Source organism: Nematostella vectensis, chromosome 9 (assembly GCF_932526225.1).
Source record: "Nematostella vectensis chromosome 9, jaNemVect1.1, whole genome shotgun sequence".
In the NCBI taxonomy this organism is placed as follows: Eukaryota; Metazoa; Cnidaria; class Anthozoa; order Actiniaria; family Edwardsiidae; genus Nematostella; species Nematostella vectensis.
In genome coordinates, this window is record NC_064042.1 from 361,260 (window position 1) to 388,467 (window position 27,208).

The 27,208-nt window shown below is 41.5% G+C and overlaps 2 protein-coding genes across 13 annotated transcripts in view; one reads left to right on the top strand and one right to left on the bottom strand.

Moving 5' to 3' along the window:
• Positions 1-14,849, top strand: part of LOC5502977 (hemicentin-1) — a 44,573-nt gene extending 29,724 nt beyond the window's left edge. For 6 of the 9 annotated variants that reach the window (XM_048732132.1, XM_048732131.1, XM_048732137.1 and 3 more), the window contains 10 exons: positions 2,159-2,404; positions 2,689-2,796; positions 3,816-3,964; positions 4,401-4,459; positions 4,608-4,756; positions 8,496-8,609; positions 9,519-9,635; positions 10,280-10,304; positions 11,016-11,118; positions 13,097-14,849. In XM_048732132.1, the coding sequence (XP_048588089.1) occupies positions 2,159-2,404; positions 2,689-2,796; positions 3,816-3,964; positions 4,401-4,459; positions 4,608-4,756; positions 8,496-8,609; positions 9,519-9,635; positions 10,280-10,304; positions 11,016-11,118; positions 13,097-13,549 (1,523 nt within the window). In that variant the 3' untranslated portion in view covers positions 13,550-14,849. Of the gene's footprint in view, positions 1-2,158; positions 2,405-2,688; positions 2,797-3,815; positions 3,965-4,400; positions 4,460-4,607; positions 4,757-8,495; positions 8,610-9,191; positions 9,308-9,518; positions 9,636-10,279; positions 10,305-10,455; positions 10,646-11,015; positions 11,119-12,185; positions 12,215-13,096 lie in introns of those variants that run through there. The other 3 variants (XM_048732134.1, XM_048732133.1, XM_048732138.1) reach the window with 3 other exon arrangements.
• A 7,443-nt stretch (positions 14,850-22,292) lies between these two features.
• Positions 22,293-27,208, bottom strand: part of LOC5502976 (hemicentin-1) — a 36,925-nt gene continuing 32,009 nt past the window's right edge. For 2 of the 4 annotated variants that reach the window (XM_048732396.1, XM_048732394.1), the window contains 8 exons: positions 26,726-26,980; positions 25,966-26,081; positions 25,621-25,688; positions 25,239-25,381; positions 24,675-24,944; positions 23,959-24,081; positions 23,751-23,772; positions 22,293-23,029 (listed from right to left, as the gene is read on the bottom strand). In XM_048732396.1, the coding sequence (XP_048588353.1) occupies positions 22,966-23,029; positions 23,751-23,772; positions 23,959-24,081; positions 24,675-24,944; positions 25,239-25,381; positions 25,621-25,688; positions 25,966-26,081; positions 26,726-26,980 (1,061 nt within the window). In that variant the 3' untranslated portion in view covers positions 22,293-22,965. Of the gene's footprint in view, positions 23,030-23,750; positions 23,859-23,958; positions 24,082-24,674; positions 24,945-25,238; positions 25,382-25,620; positions 25,689-25,965; positions 26,082-26,725; positions 26,981-27,208 lie in introns of those variants that run through there. The other 2 variants (XM_048732395.1, XM_048732397.1) reach the window with 2 other exon arrangements.

A 27,208-nucleotide genomic window follows, 5' to 3' on the forward strand; every position in this document is an offset into this window, starting at 1 on the left:
CCTTCTCTCTAAGTATCCTGGTATGTTATCATCATTCCCTCTTACTCCTTCTCTCTAAGTATCCTGTTATGTTATCATCATTCCCTCTTACTCCTTCTCTCTAAGTATCCTGTTATGTTATCATCATTCCCTTTTACTCCTTTTCTCTAAGTATCCTGTTATGTTATCATCATTCCCTCTTACTCCTTCTCTCTAAGTATCCTGTTATGTTACCATCATTCCCTCTTTTACTCTTTCTATCTAAGTATCCTGTTATTTTATCATCATTCCCTTTTACTCCTTCTCTCTAAGTATCCTGTTATGTTATCATCATTCCCTCTTACTCCTTCTCTCTAAGTATCCTGTTATGTTATCATCATTCCCTCTTACTCCTTCTCTCTAAGTATCCTGTTATGTTATCATCATTCCCTCTTACTCCTTCTCTCTAAGTATCCTGTTATGTTATCATCATTCCCTCTTACTCCTTCTCTCAAAGCACCCTGTTATGTTATCATCATTCCCTCTTACTCCTTCTCTCTAAGTATCCTGTTATGTTATCATCATTCCCTCTTACTCCTTCTCTCTAAGTACCCTGTTATGTTATCATCATTCCCTCTAACTCTTTCTCTCTAAGTATCCTTTTATGTTATCATCATTCCCTCTTACTCCTTTTCTCTAAGTATCCTGTTATGTTATCATCATTCACTCTTACTCCTTCTCTCTAAGTATCCTGTTATGTTATCATCATTCCCTCTTACTCCTTCTCTCTAAGTATCCTGTTATGTTATCATCATTCACTCTTACTCCTTCTCTCTAAGTATCCTGTTATGTTATCATCATTCCCTCTAACTCTTTCTCTCTAAGTATCCTTTTATGTTATCATCATTCCCTCTTACTCCTTTTCTCTAAGTATCCTGTTATGTTATCATCATTCACTCTTACTCCTTCTCTCTAAGTATCCTGTTATGTTATCATCATTCCCTCTTACTCCTTCTCTCTAAGTATCCTGTTATGTTATCATCATTCCCTCTAACTCTTTCTCTCTAAGTATCCTGTTATGTTATCATCATTCCCTCTTACTCCTTCTCTCCAAGTATCCTGTTATGTTATCATCATTCCCTCTTCCTCCTTCTCTCTAAGTATCCTGTTATGGAGATTCTGGACCACATACATGTTTTACTACATTCTTGGCTATCTAAAATTCCGTCATCAAGATCTTTTGCCCAAAACTCTGTCTGTACACACGCTATCGAACTATTCATGTCATATCCATTGTTTTTATTCTCAACTAATATATGGCTTCAGATGCACCCGAGATCCATTATCGTCCCACCAACCTGACCGTCCAAACCGGTGACATGGTCACCCTGTTTTGCAACGCCACAGGAAACCCAACTCCGAGCATAATGTGGTCAAAACCTTCGGAACCGAGCCTGGCTTTCCCTCCTGGCGAAAGCTTGAATTTTACTGTGAACAGCGGAGCGGATCAGGGTATCTACCGCTGTACGGCGGAAAATGGCGTTAACCCGAATGCTCAAGCACAAGTCACGGTCACAGTCAAGACTTGTGAGTGAAAATATGGAAAGATTCCTTTAATTTTGTCTTCGGCAGATAAATCGTTTTGTTTTTTTTCTATTGCGATTGGTTATTGCGATCATTATCGAGAAAGGTTATTAAAACAAGTTATATGTTTTCTTTTGTTTTACTTTTGAAGTTTTGCTTTCGACAAACTGCTGTGGGATTATTAACCTTGTTACCGGTTTTGGTTGACATTTTTGAGAGTTTAGAATCTAATAAAGAATTCAATTTATAACCCAGCTCCATTGCCCATAACCATGTAAGTGAACACTCACCCAACGAAACCTTAACATTTCATCGCACGATTCTTATAATGTACCTAAGACATGGTAAAGCGATGGTATGAAATCCATTCACACTGTATAATTATAATTTATAATAATATAATTTATTGCATGTTGCAATCTCTAACCGATAAGCACGTGAAGAACACGTAACAAATTAAATAGTTGTTAACACTAAAATGAACGACAGCACTGAGATATCCGAATAACCTTAAACCTAAAATAAATAAAAATGATGACATCCAAACAAGAAGATAAAGTTAGGTGATAAGCCTTTACATCCAACTTTAAAAAACTTACGTCATATTCCCCATCAGATCCTCCTACTATAGTTACGACACCCAAGAACACGACAGCCTATCTTGGAGGGAATGTAACGCTGTACTGCAATGCGTCTTCTCATCCCGCGCCGCAGATTTACTGGGCAAAGAACGGTATACACATTGCTATGGGCGAGGTGTTGAGAGTGGCTGTCAGTAGCAGTACTGCTGGAACCTACACGTGTACGGCATCTAACGGAGATGGAGCTAATGCTACTGCATCTGCAAGCGTTACTGTAGAATGTAAGTATTTCGTATAATTTTATTAGAAATGTATGATCTTCATGTGGGTCAGTTGTCATTTTAAATTTCATTTTGATACAGCACTTATCAAAAAACTTACTTAAGAACTAGTTTGTGCATTGTTTGATAATGATGTTGCTTTCGTTGTAATTTACTACATTTGAACGTGAAGTGGTAGTAAACAATGGGAGTAGGTTAATCAAAATGTAGGTCTTGATGCAGTTCCTCTATAAGTACTCCCTCAGTCGTTGGATCATTATATCTAATTTCTCAACTTCTTTTAGCGTCATGCCAATCGAACAGTTGCAAAAATGGTGGCACGTGCGTCAGCAGAGGGCGGACGTTTGAGTGCACTTGCACTTCAGATTATACTGGAAGCACATGTGAGACAGGTAAACTAGCAATGCAACAGTTTCTACTTTTAATTTTTTTGTTGGTCGTAGCCTGATAGCACATGTGAGACGGGTAAACTTTACTAGCAATGCAACAGTTTCTACTTTCAATTTTTTTTGTTTGTCGTAGCCTGATAGCACATATGAGACAGGTAAACTTCACTAGCAATCCAACAGTTTCTACTTTTTTAATTTGTTTCTGTTGGTCGTAGCCTGATAGCACATGAGAGACAGGTAAACTACGCTAGCAATTTAACAGTTTCTACTTTCAATTTGTTTTTTGTTGGTCGTAGCCTGATTGAGCATATAAGAAAACAGTTATATCACAGCCAATACGCTTTCTTTTTGTAGTTTTGTATAAATCCACACAAGGTTGAAAAGTTCTGTTAAACGCCTCTGTGAAACAAAGCAGTTGCGCTGACGTGGTGAGCGTTATCCCGCCGTCGGAGCCAAAGGTAAAGTGGCGAACGCTCGAAACGTCAGCGCAACTACTTTGTTTCACCGAGGCGTTTAGCATACCTTTCCAACCTTGTGTGGATTTATACCTTGTCTACACCACGCCTACGTAGACCAGTTTTTCTACAGCTTGTCTGTATAGTCTTTCTAGTACACCATCTTTCGTTTTGGTTTTAGTTTTTATAATCACATAGTAAAACATTACACTTCGTCTAATTTAAATGTATATGTTTCTAAAGCTCGAAATTATGGCTAGTGCCGCCTATATTTATATATAGGATTTTATCATTCATGTTGAGTTTTCGCGATTTGGTAGTAGCGAATTGCATTTTTACGACCAAAATGTGCTATGAGTTTTATTCTTTCGCTATATACTGATCGTTATGGACAAGCAATGTCACTATTTTGTCAGAGTTCAAACATCACTGAAGTTTTCTTCTGATATTTTCTTGCCACGAGCATGTATAGCATGGTGTGCCATTCACAGGGATGTTTGTACTAAGAACAGTAACTCACGGTGTTTTTGTGCTGTATTATTGAAAACATCAAATATACTTTTACAGAGCTATCTACGCCTATGCCTACCTCTCCACCCAATATAGTGTATGAGGCTGAAGTCAGTGTGAGATGTAAAGACGAGCTATACGTAGCTGAATTGAAAAACAAGGACTCTCCACAGTTCAAAGACCTTGAGAAGAGGTTCCTTGAACAAGTAAGCGAAGAATATTTGTCTAGTTCTGTGATTTGAAGCGATAAGGTGATGCTTTAAGACCTTTAAGAGCCGCAAATTGTAAGCACATGTTTATTCTTATTCTTGTTTCTTTAACAAAGACATTGAAGTTGTGTTCAGGCCCGTATCCAGGATTTTTCTCGGGGGGGGGGCGGGGGTGCGAAATCATAAAAAGCGGATCTAATTCTTCTGGGAAGGGGGGGGGGGTCTGAAATCTGAACACCCCCGAAAAAAAGGATGTTTTTATGCTTTTGCAGAATCTCCATGGGATGTATATTGTCGGATTTGGCTACATACCAGAGTGATCTAGCTTATGCTTTATAGTTTTGTCTACAAATAGCACGTCTATTTAAAACCGAAAGTGGACCTTCGGCCGTTTGGTACGGGCCTGGTGTTGATCTACTTTTTTGTATTTCAGAGCTATAGAATCTGGATTATAGAGAAAAACTTTTTGAGATGCTCTGTGAAGTCATTCAAGTAGGTGTATTACTGTAACATGATAATTTGGTACCTTAACAGGGCTGGAAAAAGTTCAGAAACGTTAAATAAGTGGCGGCACATGCAAAAAAGTTTTTGATCATGAATTCTATAATATATATCATAATAGGAATTCTTTCCTTTTTAGCAACGGTAGCGTCATTGTCAACTTTATAGTGTCGTTTAACGAGACGAAGAGTGAGGAGGCTGTTTTACAGCGCATGCAGACTACGGTCTCAAGCGGGTACTATGGCACCTTCAAGGTGGACCCAGACTCCGTCAAGGTCACCTCCGTCAGTAAGTCTTGATTCGTGCCATAGAATTGATCCTTTGTCGCGGTCCTTATTCCTAGCTTAGATTCTATGGTTTGGACCAATATTAGTGAAAGATAGTTGTGGTGTGTTTGTTGAACAGGGGGTTTCCGTAAACACCTTATCGGATAAATTTTTGATTTCCAGTAAAATTGCTGAGTTTGAATGGCATGAAATCTGGACTTTGGAAAGTGCTCGTTATATAGATAATGTCAGCCTTGTAATGCCCCTTCTCCACTATACCTATTGAAGAAAAAAATGGGCGTAGCCCCATAAAAATGTGTCGGAGAAGTCATTCCCTTACTCCATCTGTCCTCGTTCCCCCATAGAAATGTGTCGGAGAAGTCATTCCCTTTTTCCATCTGTTCTCGTTCCCCCATAGAAATGTGTCGGAGAAGTCATTCCCTTATTCCATCTGTTCTCGTTCCCCCATAGAAATGTGTCGGAGAAGTCATTCCCTTACTCCATCTGTTCTCGTTCCCCCATAGAAATGTGTCGGAGAAGTCATTCCCTTATTCCATCTGTCCTCGTTCCCCCCATAGAAATGTGTCGGAGAAGTCATTCCCTTATTCCATCTGTTCTCGTTCCCCCATAGAAATGTGTCGGAGAAGTCATTCCCTTACTCCATCTGTTCTCGTTCCCCCATAGAAATGTGTCGAAGAAGTCATTCCCTTATTCCATCTGTTCTCGTTCCCCCATAGAAATGTGTCGAAGAAGTCATTCCCTTATTCCATCTGTTCTCGTTCCCCCATAGAAATGTGTCGGAGAAGTCGTTCCCTTATTCCATCTGTCCTCGTTCCCCCATAGAAATGTGTCGGAGAAGTCATTCCCTTACTCCATCTGTTCTCGTTCCCCCATAGAAATGTGTCGGAGAAGTCATTCCCTTACTCCATCTGTCCTCGTTCCCCCATAGAAATGTGTCGGAGAAGTCATTCCCTTACTCCATCTGTCCTCGTTCCCCCATAGAAATGTGTCGGAGAAGTCATTCCCTTACTCCATCTGTTCTCGTTCCCCCATAGAAATGTGTCGGGGAAGTCATTCCCTTACTCCATCTGTCCTCCTTCCCCCATAAAAATGTGTCGGAGAAGTCATTCCCTTACTCCATCTGTCCTCGTTCCCCCATAGAAATGTGTCGGAGAAGTCATTCCCTTACTCCATCTGTTCTCGTTCCCCCATAGAAATGTGTCGGAGAAGTCATTCCCTTACTCCATCTGTCCTCGTTTACCCATAGAAATGTGTCGGAGAAGTCATTCCCTTACTCCATCTGTTCTCGTTCCCCCCATAGAAATGTGTCGGAGAAGTCATTCCCTTACTCCATCTGTCCTCGTTCCCCCATAGAAATGTGTCGGAGAAGTCATTCCCTTATTCCATCTGTTCTCGTTTCCCCCATAGAAATGTGTCGGAGAAGTCATTCCCTTACTCCATCTGTTCTCGTTCCCCCATAGAAATGTGTCAGAGAAGTCATTCCCTTATTCCATCTGTTCTCGTTCCCCCATAGAAATGTGTCAGAGAAGTCATTCCCCTACTCCATCTGTCCTCGTTCCCCCATAGAAATGTGTCGGAGAAGTCATTCCCTTACTCCATCTGTTCTCGTTCCCCCATAGAAATGTGTCGGAGAAGTCATTCCCTTACTCCATCTGTCCTCGTTCCCCCATAGAAATGTGTCGGAGAAGTCATTCCCTTATTCCATCTGTTCTCGTTCTCCCATAGAAATGTGTCGGAGAAGTCATTCCCTTACTCCATCTGTCCTCGTTCCCCCATAGAAATGTGTCGGAGAAGTCATTCCCTTATTCCATCTGTTCTCGTTCCCCCATAGAAATGTGTCGGAGAAGTCATTCCCTTACTCCATCTGTCCTCGTTCCCCCATAGAAATGTGTCGGAGAAGTCATTCCCTTACTCCATCTGTCCTCGTTCCCCCATAGAAATGTGTCGGAGAAGTCATTCCCTTACTCCATCTGTTCTCGTTCCCCATAGAAATGTGTCGGAGAAGTCATTCCCTTACTCCATCTGTCCTCGTTCCCCCATAGAAATGTGTCGGAGAAGTCATTCCCTTACTCCATCTGTTCTCGTTCCCCATAGAAATGTGTCGGAGAAGTCATTCCCCTATTCCATCTGTTCTCGTTCCCCCCATAGAAATGTGTCGAAGAAGTCATTCCCTTACTCCATCTGTCCTCGTACCCCCATAGAAATGTGTCGGAGAAGTCATTCCCTTATTCCATCTGTCCTCGTTTACCCATAGAAATGTGTCGGAGAAGTCATTCCCTTATTCCATCTGTCCTCGTTCCCCCATAGAAATGTGTCGGAGAAGTCATTCTCTTACTCCATCTGTCCTCGTTCCCCCATAGAAATGTGTCGGAGAAGTCATTCCCTTACTCCATCTGTTCTCGTTCCCCCATAGAAATGTGTCGGAGAAGTCATTCCCTTATTCCATCTGTTCTCGTTCCCCCATAGAAATGTGTCGGAGAAGTCATTCCCTTATTCCATCTGTTCTCGTTCCCCCATAGAAATGTGTCGGAGAAGTCATTCCCTTACTCCATCTGTTCTCGTTCCCCCATAGAAATGTGTCGGAGAAGTCATTCCCTTATTCCATCTGTCCTCGTTCCCCCATAGAAATGTGTCGGAGAAGTCATTCCCTTATTCCATCTGTCCTCGTTCCCCCATAGAAATGTGTCGGAGAAGTCATTCCCTTATTCCATCTGTCCTCGTTCCCCCATAGAAATGTGTCGGAGAAGTCATTCCCTTACTCCATCTGTTCTCGTTCCCCCATAGAAATGTGTCGGAGAAGTCATTCCCTTATTCCATCTGTCCTCGTTCCCCCATAGAAATGTGTCGGAGAAGTCATTCCCTTACTCCATCTGTCCTCGTTTACCCATAGAAATGTGTCGGAGAAGTCATTCTCTTATTCCATCTGTCCTCGTTCCCCCATAGAAATGTGTCGGAGAAGTCATTCCCTTATTCCATCTGTTCTCGTTCCCCCATAGAAATGTGTCGGAGAAGTCATTCCCTTACTCCATCTGTCCTCGTTCCCCCATAGAAATGTGTCTTAGAAGTCATTCCCTTACTCCATCTGTCCTCGTTTCCCCATAGAAATGTGTAGGAGAAGTCATTCCCTTACTCCATCTGTCCTCGTTTCCCCATAGAAATGTGTCGGAGAAGTCATTCCCTTACTCCATCTGTCTTCGTTCCCCCATAGAAATGTGTCGGAGAAGTCATTCCCTTACTCCATCTGTCCTCGTTCCCCCATAGAAATGTGTCGGAGAAGTCATTCCCTTATTCCATCTGTTCTCGTTCCCCCATAGAAATGTGTCGGAGAAGTCATTCCCTTATTCCATCTGTTCTCGTTCCCCCATAGAAATGTGTCGGAGAAGTCATTCCCTTACTCCATCTGTCCTCGTTCCCCCATAGAAATGTGTCGGAGAATTCATTCCCTTACTCCATCTGTCCTCGTTCCCCCATAGAAATGTGTCGGAGAATTCATTCCCTTACTCCATCTGTCCTCGTTCCCCCATAGAAATGTGTCGGAGAAGTCATTCCCTTATTCCATCTGTCCTCGTTCCCCCATAGAAATGTGTCGGAGAAGTCATTCCCTTACTCCATCTGTTCTCGTTCCCCCATAGAAATGTGTCGGAGAAGTCATTCCCTTATTCCATCTGTCCTCGTTCCCCCATAGAAATGTGTCGGAGAAGTCATTCCCTTATTCCATCTGTTCTCGTTCCCTGTTCCAGCGACTCTGTGCAGCTCAAGCCCCTGCAAGTATGAAGACAGCACGTGCGTCGTCCACGGGAATGGGTACAAGTGTGAGTGCTCCACCTTCAGATACGGCACGCACTGTGAGAAAGGTAAGGACGTGTAAACAAAATTAATTGATAGTCATTCATGACTGGGCCGTGGTGTTGTCAACCTGGGGCGTATCCTTGATCTTTGGAAAACGGAGGCCTATATAAAAAAAAACATTTCATATAACTATCGTTATGAAAACGCAAATTTAACTGTGCCTCCTTTCACAACAAACATGTGTTGTTTCTAACGCCACAGATTTAGATATGAAATTTTGTAGTTTCCATTCTAAGTTTGGGCATTTCTTCGGTAAGATATGATCCATTTTAGGCTGTCAAGTTAGGGTGAGGGATGCAGGCGCCCGCTGTACCAGCCCCTAGCTACTCTTTTCCAGTCCTTAAATTTAAACAGTATAATTTTCCTTGTATTTTTTCTTCTCAGTATGCGCTACAATTTTTATGGGGTATGCAACCAAATAGTCCCTTTGATATAGTTTAGCTTTATCCTTGACGTTAACACGCCTTTGACCATGTCTCCTCTGTTGGCTGTCGCATTCTGATAGATGTTGGTGTCCTTCCTGGAATAGTCCCTTTGGTTTGGAGTATTAACCCATGTCTCCTCTGTTGGCTGTCGCATTCTGATAGGTGTCGGTGTCCTTCCTGGAATAGTCCCTTTGGTTTGGAGTATTAACCCATGTCTCCTCTGTTGGCTGTCGCATTCTGATAGATGTTGGTGTCCTTTCTGAAATACTCTCTATGGTTAAAGTATTAACCCATGTCTCCTCTGTGGCCTGTCGCATCCTGATAGATGTTTGTGTTTTTCCTGGAATAGTCCCTTTGGTTTAGAGTATTAACCCATGTCTCCTCTGTTGGCTGTCGCATCCTGATAGGTGTCGGTGTCCTTCCTGGAATAGTCCCTTTGGTTTAGAGTATTAACCCATGTCTCCTCTGTTGGCCGTCGCATCCTGATAGGTGTCGGTGTCCTTCCTGGAATAGTCATCATCGCCGCTTGTGGTGCTGTTATCTTTGTTCTGCTCGTACTTCTCATTTGGTGCTGCTGCTGTTCCAGGCGCTCTTCATATCCCAAAGGTACGTGGCAACGATAGTATGTGCACAAAGATACTTTGAGGCATAACCATAGATAAGACTGCAGGGGTTTCATTAGGCCCCGGCGGCCGGCGGAAGCGCTAGCTATTTTCCACCGAGCGCCGGCTACTTTTTTTTAAATGTCAACTTATGTTTTATTTGAACTAAAAAGATAAGAAAAAACTTCCACCCCCTACTAATCAATCTCCACGGCCTACTTTGAAAATTAATGAAAGCCCTGTTAAGATGACACCAACCCTATGTGCACAAAGATACTAACCCAAAACCACACATAGTACAGTATGTGAAAACGATCCCTCGTGCACAAAGGCAATGGAAACCATAAACGTACAGTACATGAAACTGAGCCTTTTCGCACGATTTAAAGACATATTATCAATACAGTATGCCTCAGTAGTATATCTGCGACTTTGAACACGTTTTCGTGACGCTGCTTCGTTTAAACGGAGAAAAAGGGCAAACATGTCGATGAAAAGTTGCCACTACATTTTTGCACTGTTACAAGATTAACAAATAGACTCTGTAACGCTCATATGTTATGCTATAGCTCAGATATGCAACCTTGTAAAACCGCTTCTTTGTTCTTATATACAACTGAAAATTATTTATATTTTTACCTATAATAGATCTAGAGCAGGATGGGACGAACCTGTAAGTATTCACCCTATACCCTTGTATTTCCTCTTCACCGAGACCTGCTCACTCCTGGTTACCACCCCTTACAGGAATACATTTAGCACCAATGACCACCCAAACTCACTTATCTTTTACCGCGACCTGCTCGCTCCTGTTTATCTTACAGGAATACATTCAGCACCAATGACCACCCAAACTTACTTCTCTTTTACCGCGTTCTGCTCACTTCTGTTTACCTTACAGGAATACATTTATCACTAATGACCACCCAAACTCACTTCTCTTTTACCGCGACCTGCTCACTCTTGTTTATCTTACAGGAATACATTCAGCACAAATGACCACCCAAACTCACTTCTCTTTTACCGTGACCTCCTCGATCCTGTTTGCCTTACAGGAATACATTTATCACCAATGACCACCCAAACTCACTTCTCTTTCACCGCGACCTGCTCGCTCCTGTTTGCCTTACAGGAATGCATTCTGCACCAATGACCACCCAAACTCACTTTTCTTTTACCGAGACCTGCTTTTCTTTTACCGAGACCTGCTCACTCCTGTGTATCTTACAGGAATACATTCAGCACCAATGACCACCCAAACTCACTTCTCTTTCACCGCGACCTGCTCACTCCTGTTTATCTTACAGGAATACATTCAGCACCAATGACCACCCAAACTTACTTCTCTTTTACCGAGACCTGCTCACTGCTGTTTATCTTACAGGAATACATTCAGCACCAATGACCACCCAAACTCACGGGTAAACCGAGGCGCCGATCATGTGGTCCGTAACGGTGCTGCTAATCCATCGGGGACATTTAAACCGGTAAGATTCGTGTTCAAAACCAATAAGACAAGTTTTGTTCGCCTGTAATACGAGTCAAACTGTTGGAGAAGCCCAACTTTCCCGGGAATATCTGTAAGTCTGACTCAGCTTCCGGGTTACTCTTTAGATTGAGGGCGAAAAAGCGGTTGCATTGAATACCGACGATTATGATAAGACCGTAAGGATTAATACTGAGTTCGTGTTGAATGCCGATGCTGATGATAAGATGAAGATTATGATGATGATAATGACACTCTAGTGTTAGTATGAGTCCCTATCTTGATACAATGGCATGCTACGATTACCGAATGCATGCAACAAGGGGACCTGGTTTGAAAAGAACAAAAAAAAATTGTTTGGAATTGTGTTGGCATGGCGGTGCATAGAAAAATGACGTCACAAAAATAAGTATCGCAGGTATATGACGATATGACGTCATTGGTAGTGGTGTGTATGAGGTTACGTGCACATGACATCATTGACGTCAATGATACGTGGATATGTTGGACATATCATATGCTTGGAAATTGATTATCATTCAAATTATGTAGCTTATAACTCCAATTTGCCCCATTAAAATATCGTCACGTGATCAACATCATAAAACAACACGTCATTAAAGCACAACAAGGTCATATGAAAATCGATTAAAAACCACATTTTTTGGTGGCTAAACTCGAAAACATCGAAAAGACGTGTCTTCTAGTCGTGTGTCTTCTAGTCATGAATACCGATTATTAACTTGAAAACGAGGCCAGAACGTCATCACCTCAGCTATCTAGTTTTGCTATCAACAGTTTGTAGAACCAAGCACCTTATTTGTAAAAAGCATAAAAAATGAAGGTTAATCATGAATATAACAATTAATCCATCTTTTGTTTATTTGTTTAATCATTAATTAATTAATTGAAATCATTTATTAGTCAATTTCCCTAGAAGAATGAAGCATGTAAAAGAAGCATCGTGACCTTTACATCTCATTTCACCAGAATTGCCATAACATGCGTCACACTAAGAAATGATCAAAACATAACAAAGCTCGTTGACGCGTTTTATAACCCTTTCAGATTCAGAGCTGATTCTCTTAGTATCTGAGGTAAGATAACGGTGGTGAATAGCGGGGCGAAGATTACAGTCGGGTTATAATCTTAAAATTCTATAACTAAAATTTTAACCTGTTAATAATCAATTTCTCTGTAACCTTTTTTCATCTATTTTGTCACTGTAACAGTTGTTGATACTGTCTGTTCTTTGGTTCTTTCGACTCTATTGTGGTTTTATTGTTGATAATGATGATGTTGATACAGTCTGTTCTCTGGTACTTTGGACTCTGTTATTGTTTTTATTGTTGACAATGATGGTTGTTGCCTCTAGCGTGATTCCGTTGTGGCTTATTTGTTGTGGTTTCGTTTTGTATTACTGCTGCTAATTAGTGTTGTAAAGTATATTTCGTTTCCTGTACAGTGTTTGTTGGTAATTGATGATAACAAGATAAATGTGTGGTGCAGTTCAAGAACCTACAATTAAACTCTAACAGTATTTCCCATTATAATGTTAAAAAAATAATCTAACTGCACCCGCAAGCACGACTAGACGACTGCATGATAACCGATGGATGATTTGCATGATCACTTAAACAAGCAAAAAGACTGTTGTTGTTGTTGTTCATATAGTATCACTCGGAGTGTCTGGGTCCTTGAATCCGTGTTGTGGGAGTCTTTTGATGGGGTTTATGGCTGCATTTTTCGGATTATGTTGAGTCCCTGCCAGATCCTCCGAAGGGAGGGGGAAGTGAACAGTGTTTCAGAGTGTTCAAGTACAAGTAGCCCTCTAAGTGAATCATGGTATAACCAAGTTAGCCTTCCCCGAAAGGTTTTTTTAAATGTAAGAGGTCATCCATTGTGGGTTCTGTAGTGCGTTTAATATGTGTGTTCTGTAGTGCGCTTATTGTGTTGTACTATTGACTTGCGACTTTCAGGATGGCACTGAAGATGACTCTGAGCTGATGTATGCAGACATAGACTTTAGTAATGCAAAGAACAAAGACAACAATAAGATTCCTTCTACCGATGACAAAACACTATACGCAGATATCACTAGCTTTGATAAGAAGGGTAACACGTTGAAAAACGGAGATGCACCAACCAACGGTCAATCAACGAACCGTCAAACCTCTTCGACCAACTGCCAAACCTCATCAGCAAACGGCAAAACACCATCGGCTAACGGCAAAACACCATCGAGCATCGGTCAACCAACATTAGTCAATGATGTTGAACAATCGGTCAGCGAAAACGTCCAGGGCGATCATGAGCAGGCGCATACGAATCCCGTCGCAGACGACACAGATGGAGCGGCCACTACAGGCCTTGTCCCGAAGATCGCTTATCCAACGAAGACTACCAAAGTTGACTTGTACAATATTGTATGAAAGAAAGGCAGTAGAATAACAGGGTTTTTAACAATTGACTTCCCTATGCACCTGGGAGACTTTAGCATCCGAAGGAGCACGCACTCAAGTCTTTTTGTTATTCGCACATCTTATGCATCGCGTATAATATTTCTCCTACGGAGGACTAACGGTCGTAGCGTCAGCGAAACCACGCCTACACAAAATCCTCTTAGAAATGCGCACAGCATAAAACTCCAACCTTTGCTACAGAATACCAGGTGATCTTCTGACTTGTCGAGTCATGTGTTATGACCATACCACTGTAATTCAGTATCACCTGCGATAGTGGTAGTTGAAATAAACTATTAGACCTTTTAGACCCTATTAGACCTTTTTTACAGAATACCATGTGATCTTCTGACGTGTCGAGTATTGGCCCTTCGTCGGCGCACTTCAACCTGGTGTTGATTTATTTGCCTTGTTTCCACCACGCCTACACAGACCACCAAGTATTTTTACTGGTTGCCTGTAGTCTGGAGTTCGCCTGTAGTTTTACCGTGATTTAGTAATAGAGAAACAAGGAAGGCTTTCAGAAGCGCTGCGTTCAGACTTCAAACTCTGAAATCTTTCACTGGTAACGGATTTTCCCCGTTTGAAAGGTATATTCTTTTAGGATATGGAGATCTCGATCTAGGGATACCTTGATGTTGATTTGGGTTGATGAAGACATAGTTTTTTTTAAAATCTTGTTTTGATTGGAGTAGAAGTGTTTAACGACTGACTGGAATTTTTTTTAATATTCAAAATTTCTAAGAAGCCTTTTCAGACACACGTCGCATTTTTTATTCCGATGTTTCAAACCATACGGCAGGGGCGGATCTAGGGTTTGGCCGAGGGGGCCCAGGCCCCCCTATTTTAAGACATTTGGCTTAAAAATAACAAGAAATACAAGGGAATCCACAAAAGGACAATGAATCCGGGCCCCCATTTCTTGAAACCCTTGCTTCGGCAGCATCTTTCTAGAGCTCCTTGATCCGCTCCTGATACGGTATACTTTATAAAATACGGATTGCTTCTGAAAAGAACTAGCCGCCATTTTTTTAAACCGAAATATTTTAACGGGCATCGTGCATGTTAAAAAAGTCACCACTCAACTCCATCCAGAAGTGAATGAAACAAACGCTTCTATAAAAAAAAAATATTTTTAATGTATAATAAACATTGTGCAACAATATTACTACTCGCCAAAAATGTCAATACATTGAAACTTGTAACATAGTGTAGGGTCTTAGGCCTACGTCACTAATCAATTTGTGCAATAAACAAACATTATGATAAATTGAGCATTACTTTGTAATCGCTGCAACCCCCTAACTGACTGAATATTCTGCCGTCGTGTGTGACTGCGTGAAATGCATGACATAGTGTCTGACTGCAGGAAATCCGTGACGTTTTGTCTGACTGCGTGAATTGTATGACGTTTTGTCTGACTGAGTGAAATGCATGACGTATTGTCTGACTGCGTGAAATGTATGACGTATTGTCTGACTGCGTGAAATGCATGACGTATTGTCTGACTGCGTGAAATGTATGACGTAGTGTCTGACTACGTGAATTGGATGACGTATTGTCTGACTGCGTGAATTGCATGACGTATTGTCTGACTGCGTGAAATGCGTGACGTATTGTCTGACTGCGTGAAATGCGTGACGTATTGTCTGACTGCGTGAAATGCGTGACGTATTGTCTGACTGCGTGACGTATTGTCTGACTGCGTGAAATGTATGACGTATTGTCTGACTGCGTGAAATGTATGACGTAGTGTCTGACTGCGTGAATTGTATGACGTATTGTCTGACTGCGTGAAATGCGTGACGTATTGTCTGACTGCGTGAAATGCGTGACGTATTGTCTGACTGCGTGAAATGCGTGACGTATTGTCTGACTGCGTGAGATGTATGACGTATTGTCTGACTGCGTGAAATGTATGACGTATTGTCTGACTGCGTGAATTTTATGACGTTTTGTCTGACTGCGTGAAATCCGTCACGTAGTGTCTGACTGCGTGAAATGCGTGACGTATTGTCTGACTGCGTGAAATGTATTACGTATTGTCTGACTGCGTGAAATGTATGACGTATTGCCTGACTGCGTGAAATTTATTACGTTTCGTCTGACTGCGTGAAATGTATGACGTAGTGTCTGACTGCGTGAAATCCGTCACGTAGTGTCTGACTGCGTGAAATGCGTGACGTAGTGTCTGACTGCACAGTGAGAATGCGCAGTACGGCGAACTGCATCCTGGGACACGCAAAGCGACCACGCCTGGTGGCAGGAAAGAGAAGGGAGTAGATTCAGCGATGAAAGAACTTCACTACTAGGAGCTGAACAGGGAGACCGCTAGAGGCCCGTGCTATCAGCGTATTGTTGCAGCACGTATCACAAATGCGTGAATAGACTTTCTTAAAGTCTTTCCTCAGCCTGCTTTGCTCTCTGTCAATTCAAACCAATTACGCTGGATTCTCTTGCTGAGAACTCAACGTCTACCGTCCTAGGAGAACGTGGACTTGTAGCAAGTTAAACGAATGCAGTATTCAGATAAATTCACAGACTTTACATTAGCAGTGACAGTGGAAAATGTGTCGTACAAAAGATTTTGTAGTATTTCTAGGGAGATACCTGGATCCAGGATCTCTCGGGCTGTCCGTGCAACAAGGACTCTACGGAATGCTTGGTCGGGCTCTGGACCAAAGCAATATTTGGATTCATGTGAACTTTATTTTAGTGATAATAGGTTTGTTCACGTTGAATTCGTAAAGGAAATCAGACTATTTAGCAGTTTCGAATTGATTGCCTTTAGTGCATCGTATAGAAAACTGTTATTATTGATGTCTTTGAAATGGATCAAAGCAGTATTAAACTAACCGCGGTGATCCTAGAGCCTAAAATTTCTTAGAACCTAAACAGAAACTAATAGCAAGGGGCGGTAATTGTTAATAACAAAAAAAATTAAAATTACCTATTTTTTTTACAGAGTAGGGCTGGAAATACGTCAAAAAAATTGCAGCGATTTGTTTCGCTATTCAGCGGCTTTAGGCTAGATTTCTATTTCAGTGATCTCTAGCGTGAAATATTCAAAACGCGATCCTACACATACACATAGCTTAATACAACTGAATAGAAAATACAGGGGAACGAATTTGGATTTTTTCGTATAAATAGCAGCTGGGTATGAACAGTTTTTTTCTTTATTTTTTGTTTGTTTGTTTGAACAGATCAGAAACTGGTCCAGAAAATTATGCAGATCTCATAAGGATAAAAATCCCCTTCTTTCGGATGATTTGATTTTATCCCGGCCAATTTGAGCCCAGTTTATATTTTGTCTGTAACTCAGAGCGCGTTCAAGACCTAGCGTATTCAGAGAACGCCGATATTGTCTTTATTAACGAAACATGGCTTAACAGCAGTATTAGTGATGAAGAGGTATTTCATTCTGGCTACACCATCTATAGAAGAGATCGCAACGATCGAGAAGGCGGGGGTGTGCTTATTGCAGCGAAATCAGACAGTTTTAAGGCGATAAAGGAATGGAAACCGGACATGACTTTATTTCAAGATCTTTAAGTTGTATCAGCAGAACTCACTACAAGTTGCAATCGGAAAGTCCTGTTCTCGTCGTTTTACTGGCCTGATCCAGACTCCGACCCTTATGTATGGCTTGAAAAATTTAATAACTATCTTGATTATGCCTGTGACTCATTTGATACTATGCTAATTTCCGGAGACTTCAACATGTCAAAAATCTCTTGGGCCTCAGAAGAACAATCATTAGGTGCCAGAGAGCGTTCTTTCACTGAGATTCTTAATGACCACTATCTATCACAAATGAACCATTTTCCAACACGGGATGATAAAATACTTGACTTGGTTATTACTAATGCCTCCGATCAAGTATGTGTGAATGAGGTATTGTCTCCTAATGAAGCAGGAGTGTTTTCCGATCATGGTGTGGTCTGTTTTGAGTTCTCTGCGTTTGTTAAAGCACCGTCCAAATTCCACCGTTCAGTCTACAACTATACAAAAGCCGATTTTGATGGCTTGCGCGCCTCTCTCAGTGCATTAGAATTGACAATGAGCTCTAACGAAAACAGCGATATTGACACGGACTGGCAAAATTGGAAAGATCTATTTTTGGCTGCCGTAGCAGATCACGTTCCATCCAAAAAGCTTAGGGGTCGCAATCCAGTACCTTGGATGAATGGAACTATTCTCGACCTAATTAAGAAGAAAGAAACGACTCGAAGGCGTCTAAAAAAGACCCCTGCTAAAGCGTCTCTGAGGGAAAAATTCAAAGCGCTGCGTGCGGAAGTCAAACAAGCACTGCGGGAAAGTCGTGAAAACTTTTTCCAGTCTCTCGAACGGGACTATAAAAACAACACCAAACGCTTTTGGTCTGTTCTAAAACAGAAATCCAAATCACGTGGGCTCCCATCTCAGGTCTCTATGGCAACCGTAAATCCACCCACTGGTTCCCAGGACCCCACGCCACTAAGAACCACAGCTGATGATCCGGAAGCAATTGCAAATTTATTTAATAAATACTTTGCTTCAGTGTTTTTAAAAGATTCTCTTCAAGACCTAAACACTGACCCGGAACATTGTGCACCCCCTGTACCCGAGCTATCTAATATTTCATTCGATATAAATGATATATTATCGGTTATCAGGGGGCTGGACGCCAGTAAAGCTTCTGGACCAGATAACATCCCCGTCAGATTACTAAAAGAGACCGCGGCTGTGATTGCTCCCTCTCTTTGTCAGATTTTCAATAAGTCTATCAAGCTTGGCAAATTTCCTTCTGAATGGAAAATTGCTCATATCGTTCCTGTTTACAAGAAAGACTCTGCTCAACAAGTTGAAAATTACAGACCGATATCACTCTTGTCTGTTGTGTCGAAAATTATGGAACGTTGTGTATTTAATAAGATAAGAGAGAGGGTGCACTGCCTCATCCAGAGGTGTCAACATGGGTTTATTGCAGGCCGCTCTTGTGTCACCCAGCTGGTGGAAGTCCTTGACACTATTGGCTCTCACTTAGACAATGGGAACCAAATTGATGTTGTATACCTTGATATGTCAAAGGCTTTCGATAGAGTAAGCCACCGTATGCTAACACGGAAACTAGTCCAATATGGTTTTGGCGGAAATCTGTTGAAGTGGTTTACATCATATATCACCAATCGGAGCCAACGCGTAGCTATTCCAGGGGGGGTCTCAACATGTCAACCTGTGACTTCCGGCGTCCCGCAAGGGTCAATTCTCGGTCCTATACTGTTCGTCCTCTTCGCAAATGACTTGCCAGATTCAGTTTGCTCATGCAGTGTTGCGACATTTGCAGACGACACTAAGGTCTTTAATGTTATCAACTCGGCGGACGACACGGATGTGTTACAATCTGACCTGAACAGTCTAAATGGCTGGGCGGCATCGACAGGCATGACATTTAATCAAACAAAGAGCAAAGTCATGCGGGTTTCGCGAAAGCGTAAACCAGTTCTCAAAACATATTCGCTTGGCGGTTTGCCTTTAGCCTGCACTGAGACGGAGAAGGATCTCGGCGTCTGGATGTCAGACGACCTCTCTTGGACTAAGCAAGTTGACGAGGCATGTAGTAAGGCCAACAGGACGCTGGGGTTCGTTAGAAGACACTCAAGATCCATAAAGAAAACCAACATAAGAAGATCGATGTATCTCGCCCTAGTACGTCCTCACCTAGGATACGCAACACAACTGTGGGCACCGCAGACAAAGGACCTGATTAGACGAGTTGAAAGAATCCAAAGACGAGCTAGCAAGTACATGTTAGGACTCCCATTTAGATGCAGCCAAACATACAAAGAAAGACTTATTCAACTTAAATTATTGCCACTATCGTATTGGCACGAATATTTGGACATGTCATACTTTTATAAAATCATAAATGGGCTTGTCAATATTAATCCATCAATTGTTCCCAAAGTCCGCTCAGTCCGTCCTACTAGATCATCTACAAACTCAAGCGCACCACAATTCTTCGCTCGCAAATGCAAAACTTCTGCTTTTTAAAAATCATATTTAAACCGTTGTACAAGAATATGGAACACTCTCACTAATTTGTTAAATAGTTCTAGCTACTCTGACCATGCTTCTTTCAAGCGCGCTTTATTAAATTACTACTTAAATGCTCTTTCGATAACTTACGATCAAGAGGATCCGCGCTCATGGAAATCTGTCTGCCTCACCTGCAATCAGGCCAGGGTGCTAACGCACCAAATTTCATGTTGTTTCTAATTTAGTTTTTGTGACCTTGTAACTTTTACACATTTTAAACTCGGGTCCGCCGTAATTGGCCTAGCTGTGGCGGATACCCTGCCCTTTCGTTATTGTATGTATTCATGTTCTGTTTCTCATGTATAACGTATTATGTATGTGTATTTTTTTTTTCTCCGTGGGCAAAGTCAATAAATAAATAAATAACTCTCCGTAATTTAAGCGCAGTTACTGTAGTTGATGTAGCTAGCGTGACGTCCAATCGCGTGATCCAAGCGTGACTTCGACTTGGGTGGTCTTCACCGTTCACAGCATTCATTTATGTCGTCGCCAAAAAGTAAACAAGTAGACGATTGCTGTTTGAAAACTCAGCAATAACTAAGAGCTAAATCGGTATAGAAACGTTTTAGAAATGCATATTATTGCTATTTCCTTGCGTATTGCATAGAAATTTGCAATCGTCTAAAACCAGACAAGGGATTCTAATCAGACATTAGTCTAAGATCCACACAAATTACAGAAGTTGCTATAAATAACTCAGGAAACCATATTTACATAATGTCGTCATCAATTCTAGCTGATTTAACTCGTTAAAAAGGTATTTTTTATTATTTAATTTTTTTTGAAGTACCCCCCCCCCCTTCCCTCCTGACCGTTTTTAGTTTTTGTTTAGGTTCTTAGTATTAAACTAACCGCCGAACGCTTTCTGATTGCTCCACAGAGAACTTAACGGACATAAACTTGACATCTAGTAAGTTCAACTCGGTGGTTGAAAAACATCTCACGATCCCTTTTAACTTTCCATGAAACATTTCTTGCACGCTATTGGTGGATAAGGATCACTGTCCTCATCATGTGACCCAATTGATCTGCCAATCAGATGAAAGATGCTCGAGATAAAACTCAACGAATAATTCTCAATTGCTCCTCGCTAATGAAGTCATTTGGTCTAGAGGTGTGGAACCATCTCTTTAGTATATTCTTGGCGGGAACTTCATAAGAACGCGCGCTCTGATTGGTTTGCTATCTCGGAATAATGGACAGTATTCACCGCTAAAACTCGGAACAATGGGTCCATTTGTGAAATTTCAATTTAAAAAAAACTTACTTTTAGCCCCCAAAGTTATCGAGCTTCACATTAAAACGGCATTTTTTGATAAAATAATCTAGATTCATTGTTTTTACGGAAAATAGGCTTCAAATTCCCTGTGTTTTGACAAATTTAAGCCTGTATGACGTATCAAAATCAAGAGAAGTATTTCAGTGAATTTACCTTCTTATCGTCTGTGGAGGATTTAAAGCGAAAGAAATAATTTCTCCGGTCGATTCGTGAAAACGAGGTGTCAAACGGGACTAAATAATGTTGGTCAAAATTCGTATATTGTCTTCATTAGAGGTTCGAGGTGGTTAAAAGCATTGTGTGGAAAAGAAGAATGGATTTGGTGCCCTCATTGTTCAGAGCGAGCAAAATCTTTAAAAAGATACGAACATCGACAACTCTCAGAAGCGATAACTCGTTTCGATAAAATAATTACAGCAAAATGTGTATTGTTCAGTTCTCGCCAAGTATATACTAAAACAATTATCCTCCTCAGACTTAGCGACGCTTCGCGTCTTGGGGAATATCCACCGCTATACACTTCGCCTTTGGCGAATAATTGTTTTAATAATTAAAATTATTTGCAAGGAAATTTCTTCAAAATTCAATATTGCATCAGATTTATCCTGTCAACCATGTGAGTCAAGTCGTGACCCAATCAGATGCAAGATTCTCGACTTATAACACCATAAATAATTGTTCCATTGTTTATGGTAAATAAGTTAACTGACCTATATATTGCAAAGGTCCAAAATTTCTCATTATCGAAAAACAATAGACAAATTATTCGTGCCGTAGTACCCTTGATTCTAGTGGAAACCTCACCAAACTTTTAAGATAAATTAGGCCTGGCCCTCTTTATTAACCTACCCATGTAGTAGGGAAATCAGATTAAAATTACTTGAGTTATGGGGCGGTGAATAATTTCCCCATTGTCTTTTGATAACGAGGTCAATTTCAACCTTAAAAATAACAACAACAACAAAACAAACTACACAAATCTGATGATGCATAAGGTTCACTGACTCGAGTTATACCATGAATAATTTGCTTATTTTTAATCTCGTTAATAAGCGTGTTCGTTGCAAACAATAGAATTGTTCAATCATGCAAAGAATGAAATTCGTCCTTGGGTGGGCTTGAACCACCAGCCTTTCGGTTAACAGCCGAGCATATGGTAAGCGATTGCGTACACAGACTTAGACTCTGGCACTACTTTTTAAGTAGAAAAAAAAACAATATTTCGTCCCTGTGTGGGATTGAACTACCAACCTTTCCGTTAGCAGCCGAACGCGCTAATCGATTGCGCCACGGAGACTTTAAGGGCGGGATCTTTCACTTTTTCTAAACACTGACCTCTCTCACAAACTAATATATGAATAAAATACTTTATTGAAGTAAAATAATCCAAGATATGCTTTTTGATTATTCAATTTGTGCAATAAACAGACGCCATAATAGATTGACTGTTGCTTGGCAACTATTTTAATTCACTGTGACGCGCGCTACTTTGGCCGCTCGCCTTTCCGGGTTTTCTGTACCCGGAGAACCGTGAGGCCTGTGACTGTCTGTGACGTCACAACACTAACCGACAAGAGGAAACTCAAGCACAAACCCGGATAAGAACGCGCGGGACTTGGCCTGGCCGCTTCTTATGTAATGCCTCACCGATCCTTTCAGATTAAGTACTGTGGTTTGGCTACTACAGAGACTCGTCATTATCAATGGGCTTTGGCGATAAGGACGCCACTGAGAGCAAAATGCAATTTAAAGAGACACCATGACGTCATAATATCCATGCAGTCATACTATATATGATTTCATAATATCCATGTAGTCACACTATATATGACGTCATAATATCCATGTAGTCACACTATATATGACGTCATAATATCCATGTAGTCACACTATATATGACGTCATAATATCCATTTAGTTACACTATATATGACGTCATAATATCCATTTAGTCATACTTTCCATGACGTCATACTATCGGGGTTCGCGGGCTGCAAGGCTGTGTATTCTCCTCGCTCTAGTCCTATTACATGTCATCGTCTCTGTAGCCATTATTTTCGAGCATTTCTTTTTTAAACCTTTTGGTTGGACTGGAAAAAAGAAGACAAATGGGCTGAGAATGCGGTATACTGAATAACTCTCAAAATCTTTGTTTTCTACATCTGTTTATTATTAATTTATCTATCTATTCATTTATTCACACATCCATTAAATGTGGATAATCCTGGTGTGGTTTCACCGGGCTTGGAAGACTTTGTTAGATTTTTAAAAATTGAACCCCTTGAAAAATTCTGGCCGGTAGCCGTACGACGCTGGTGTACGGCCAAGGGAGCACGGCAGAATGTATTCCTATTTAACGCGCGGTTGATATTGTTACGACAATAAACGCGTCATATGTGTTTGTTTTGTAAGGAGAGATATCAGTCGCGCTGTTGGGGGTGTGGGGCTCGGATTATGAAGTGGATTATGTTTGTCAACAGGGTCTTTGTTCATATAATGCACTTCGTGCATCTTTTGTCGGCACTACGCGTATCCGATTTCTTTGGGCCGATGATACGAACAAAGACCCTGTTGACAAACATCCAACAGCGCAATTCATGACTCTCATAAAACAAACACACATGAGGTGTTGCATAAGAAAGTGGTTTATTTTCGTAAAAAATATCAATCGCGCGTTGAATAGAAACACATTCTCGCCGTGCTCCCTTGGTACGGCTAGGCGATCCGCTTACAAACCCTACAATTTATGAAGTCGTTTTGAATAGAAGTTTACCAAAATTCGGCGCGAATACCACAAGAACAATTTCTCACCTGTATGTCGCCTTTTTGCGATCTGAAAACATTAAATAAATGTTGTTTAAGTCTGTAGCTCACGATATATTTGTCTTGGAATTTGGATTTTTAGATTAATTCAAATTTCTAAAAAAAAATTTCAAAGAGTGCATCAACGACAAGGAAGCGTTAAAACAGATGTATGCAGACGCACATATCAAAAACCTTTGGGACACCTCGTAATTACCTTCAGCTCTGCAAGCGTAACAGCAAACGACCATAAAGATAATGAAGATGAGAATACCCCCCGCGATGGCGAAACCCATGATGATACGGTTGACCTCGTCCTCGGGCGGGCACGACACCACATCTGACACGTGTTAACATTGTTAGCACGACACCACATCTGACACGTGTTAACATTGTTAGCACGACACCACATCTGACACGTGTTAACATTGTTAGCACGACACCACATCTGACACGTGTTAACATTGTTAGCACGACACCACATCTGACACGTGTAAACATTGTTAGCACGACACCACATCTGACACGTGTTAACATTGTTAGCACGACACCACATCTGACACGTGTTAACAATGTTAGCACGACACCACATCTGACACGTTTTAACAGGGAGGGAGGGAGGGAGGGGAAACAGTAACAAGTTAACAGTAGCTATTACATTCAGGCAAGCCATTCATTGCTGAGAATAAGAACCGCTTTAACACACAAGAACATGAAGCAGCTCCTCCATCCCCCACGATTTGTATCTAATTGATAACTAGTCTTGCGGAATCCACGCTCAATTACATCACTAACAAACAGCACAAGACGGAAAGCGTCGAGCAAGCAGGAATCTACAGAATCATGTGTTAGAGATAGATGATATAACTACTGCATGATAAGCCAGTCATCTGCCCATCACCATATAAAGCACAATAGATCAGTGTTTCTTACCTATCGTCTTCGCGTACGTGGTAATGTTATTGAAGCCGAACTCATTACGACACGTGATATATACCACGTGACGCTTTCCAGGATCCAGCCTGTCAACTGCGCATGACAGTTTACCAGTGGAGCCCTCGATTTCGCAAGTCCGCTGAACACTAGCGTCGTGTAATCTACTAACGTCAGCCTTACACTGGGCCAGTAATGGAGCCTTGGGGTACGCCCAAATGAAAGCGAGGCCGTGGGTCTGGAGTGTGATGTTATACAGCACAGGCATCGCTGGAATAAGAGAACGAGCGGAAACCCTTAGTCTAAAGCGTGCTGCTTTTAATTGTTTCCTTATTCTTTCTAAAGCATATCAACATATGCTTACTTTTACAACGATTTGGACTCTCAGGCCGGCAACAACCATAAACAAACCATCAAACGATAATTTTCATAATTGAAGCAATGGCTGTTCAGCCACGTGAACAACCCTACGTGGATCAATGACTTTTCAATCACGTGAACAACTCTACATGATTTTTTGGCTAGATATGAAGCATTCTCTTTACCGTTGGACCGTTTGCTTACCTAGTGGGAAGTAATAGATGAGATCTACGAGAGTCCCATTAATGTAGCCTCGGTTCCGTGCTGCCTCCAGCCTTAGAGGTAACAGAGGGTCACGTGCGTACGCCAGCATGGTCAGCGTAAACTCCACCACCAGGCTACCATTCCTGTCAATCAAAACCACCATCGGACCAATCAGGAGAAACGAGTTTGAGAAGATGCTTGGATTTTTTAAATTATCTTGTATGCTTGTCAAACAGATTGTTTAGTGGCGGGGCCTGGGGAGGGGCTGGGGTCGCAGCCTCCCCTCCCATATGAAAGAAAATGATGCTATAGAAATGGCTATACTTTGACCGTAATCTGGCAATCCTTTGGAAAAAATGCACCCCACACGATGTACGCTTACCCAAATCCTGTGACAGTGACGTTAGCTACGCCTGTGTTGTTAGCATACTCTTCAAACCACCCTGAAAGCTGAAAATGACACGTTAACGGTCCATTACTTATGCTAATGAGGCAAGTCAAAACGTTAGAAATCGTTAAAACTGAGTGTTTTGATTTTAGATCAAAAAGCTGTGGTACAAATATAGAATGACGATAACGCACACTAATCGTCTCTTTCCTAACAATCGATCCATCCTTTATCATTTGTACTAGTATTCATACATTTCTCGCTTTCTTGTGACCAAGATTTGTCAAATCTGGACAAGGTGCTTGTAGTAACATTCTTTCTAGAATTTTTTCTGCTCACCAGAATTTGGTAATACGCCGCTTGGTTCTTGTACAAGTCAGAGGTCGGGTCACTCAGCGCTCCTTGGAAAGTCTCATTGGGAAGCTTTATGATGCAGTATACCGTGTAGACTGGACCTGCGAGACAACGCACGCCACAAACACACGTATTAACCCTGACCTATGAGACAACGCACGCCACAAACCCGCATATTAACCCTGGCATGCGAGACAACGCACGGCACAAACACACGTATTAACCATGACCTGCGAGACAAGGCACGCCACAAACCCGCATATTAACCCTGACCTGCGAGACAATGCACGGCACAAACACACGTATTAAGCTTGACCTGCACGTATTAACCTTGACCTGCGAGACAAGGCACGCACGCCACAAACCCGCATATTAAGCCTGACCTGCACGTATTAACCTTGACCTGTGAGACAATACACGGCACAAATACACGTATTATACCTGACCTGCGAGACAATGCACGCCACAAACACACGTATTATACCTGACCTGCGAGACAACGCACGGCACAAGAAAAGTATAGGTGAATTCAAAATCTTTTTGGCTTTTTATCTTACAGTCTAACGCACGCTACCGAAACCAGCTTGACAGGTATGAGAAGCCAATGAGGATACAAGAAACGTAATTTTACATGAACATCACAAGCCAACAAGCGAACCAAAGGATGTGGTATTATATAAACAAAATATTTTGTCTAGTTTACAGGGATATGGCATTAACACAACCACATGATAACAGTACTTACTTTGCACTAAGACTACAGCACTTGAGTTGACGGTACGTCCGGCGGTAGAACGGACCGCGCATGTGTAGACGCCACTGCTAGTGTTCGTAGCGACAAACACGAGTGAGGACTGGTTACCAATAACTACTCCTTGGACGTCAAACCACGTCACGTGGGGGGAGGGGAGGGAAGTGATGCACTCTAGTGTAACGGTCTCGTTTTTGCGGACTTGGGTCAGCGCAGGTTGTACAGATACTGAGACAATCTGAGAGGATGCTAGATGAAAATGAATCGGTGAATGAATATAGAAAATGAATCGGTAAATGAATAGCGGAAATGAATCTTTAAATGAATAGCGAAAATGAATCGGTAAATAAATAGCGGAAATGAATCGGTAAATGAATAGCGGAAAGGAATCGGTAAATGAATAGCGGAAAGGATTGGGAAATGAATAGCGGAAATGAAACGGTAAATAAATAGCGAAAATGTATCAGTAAATAAATA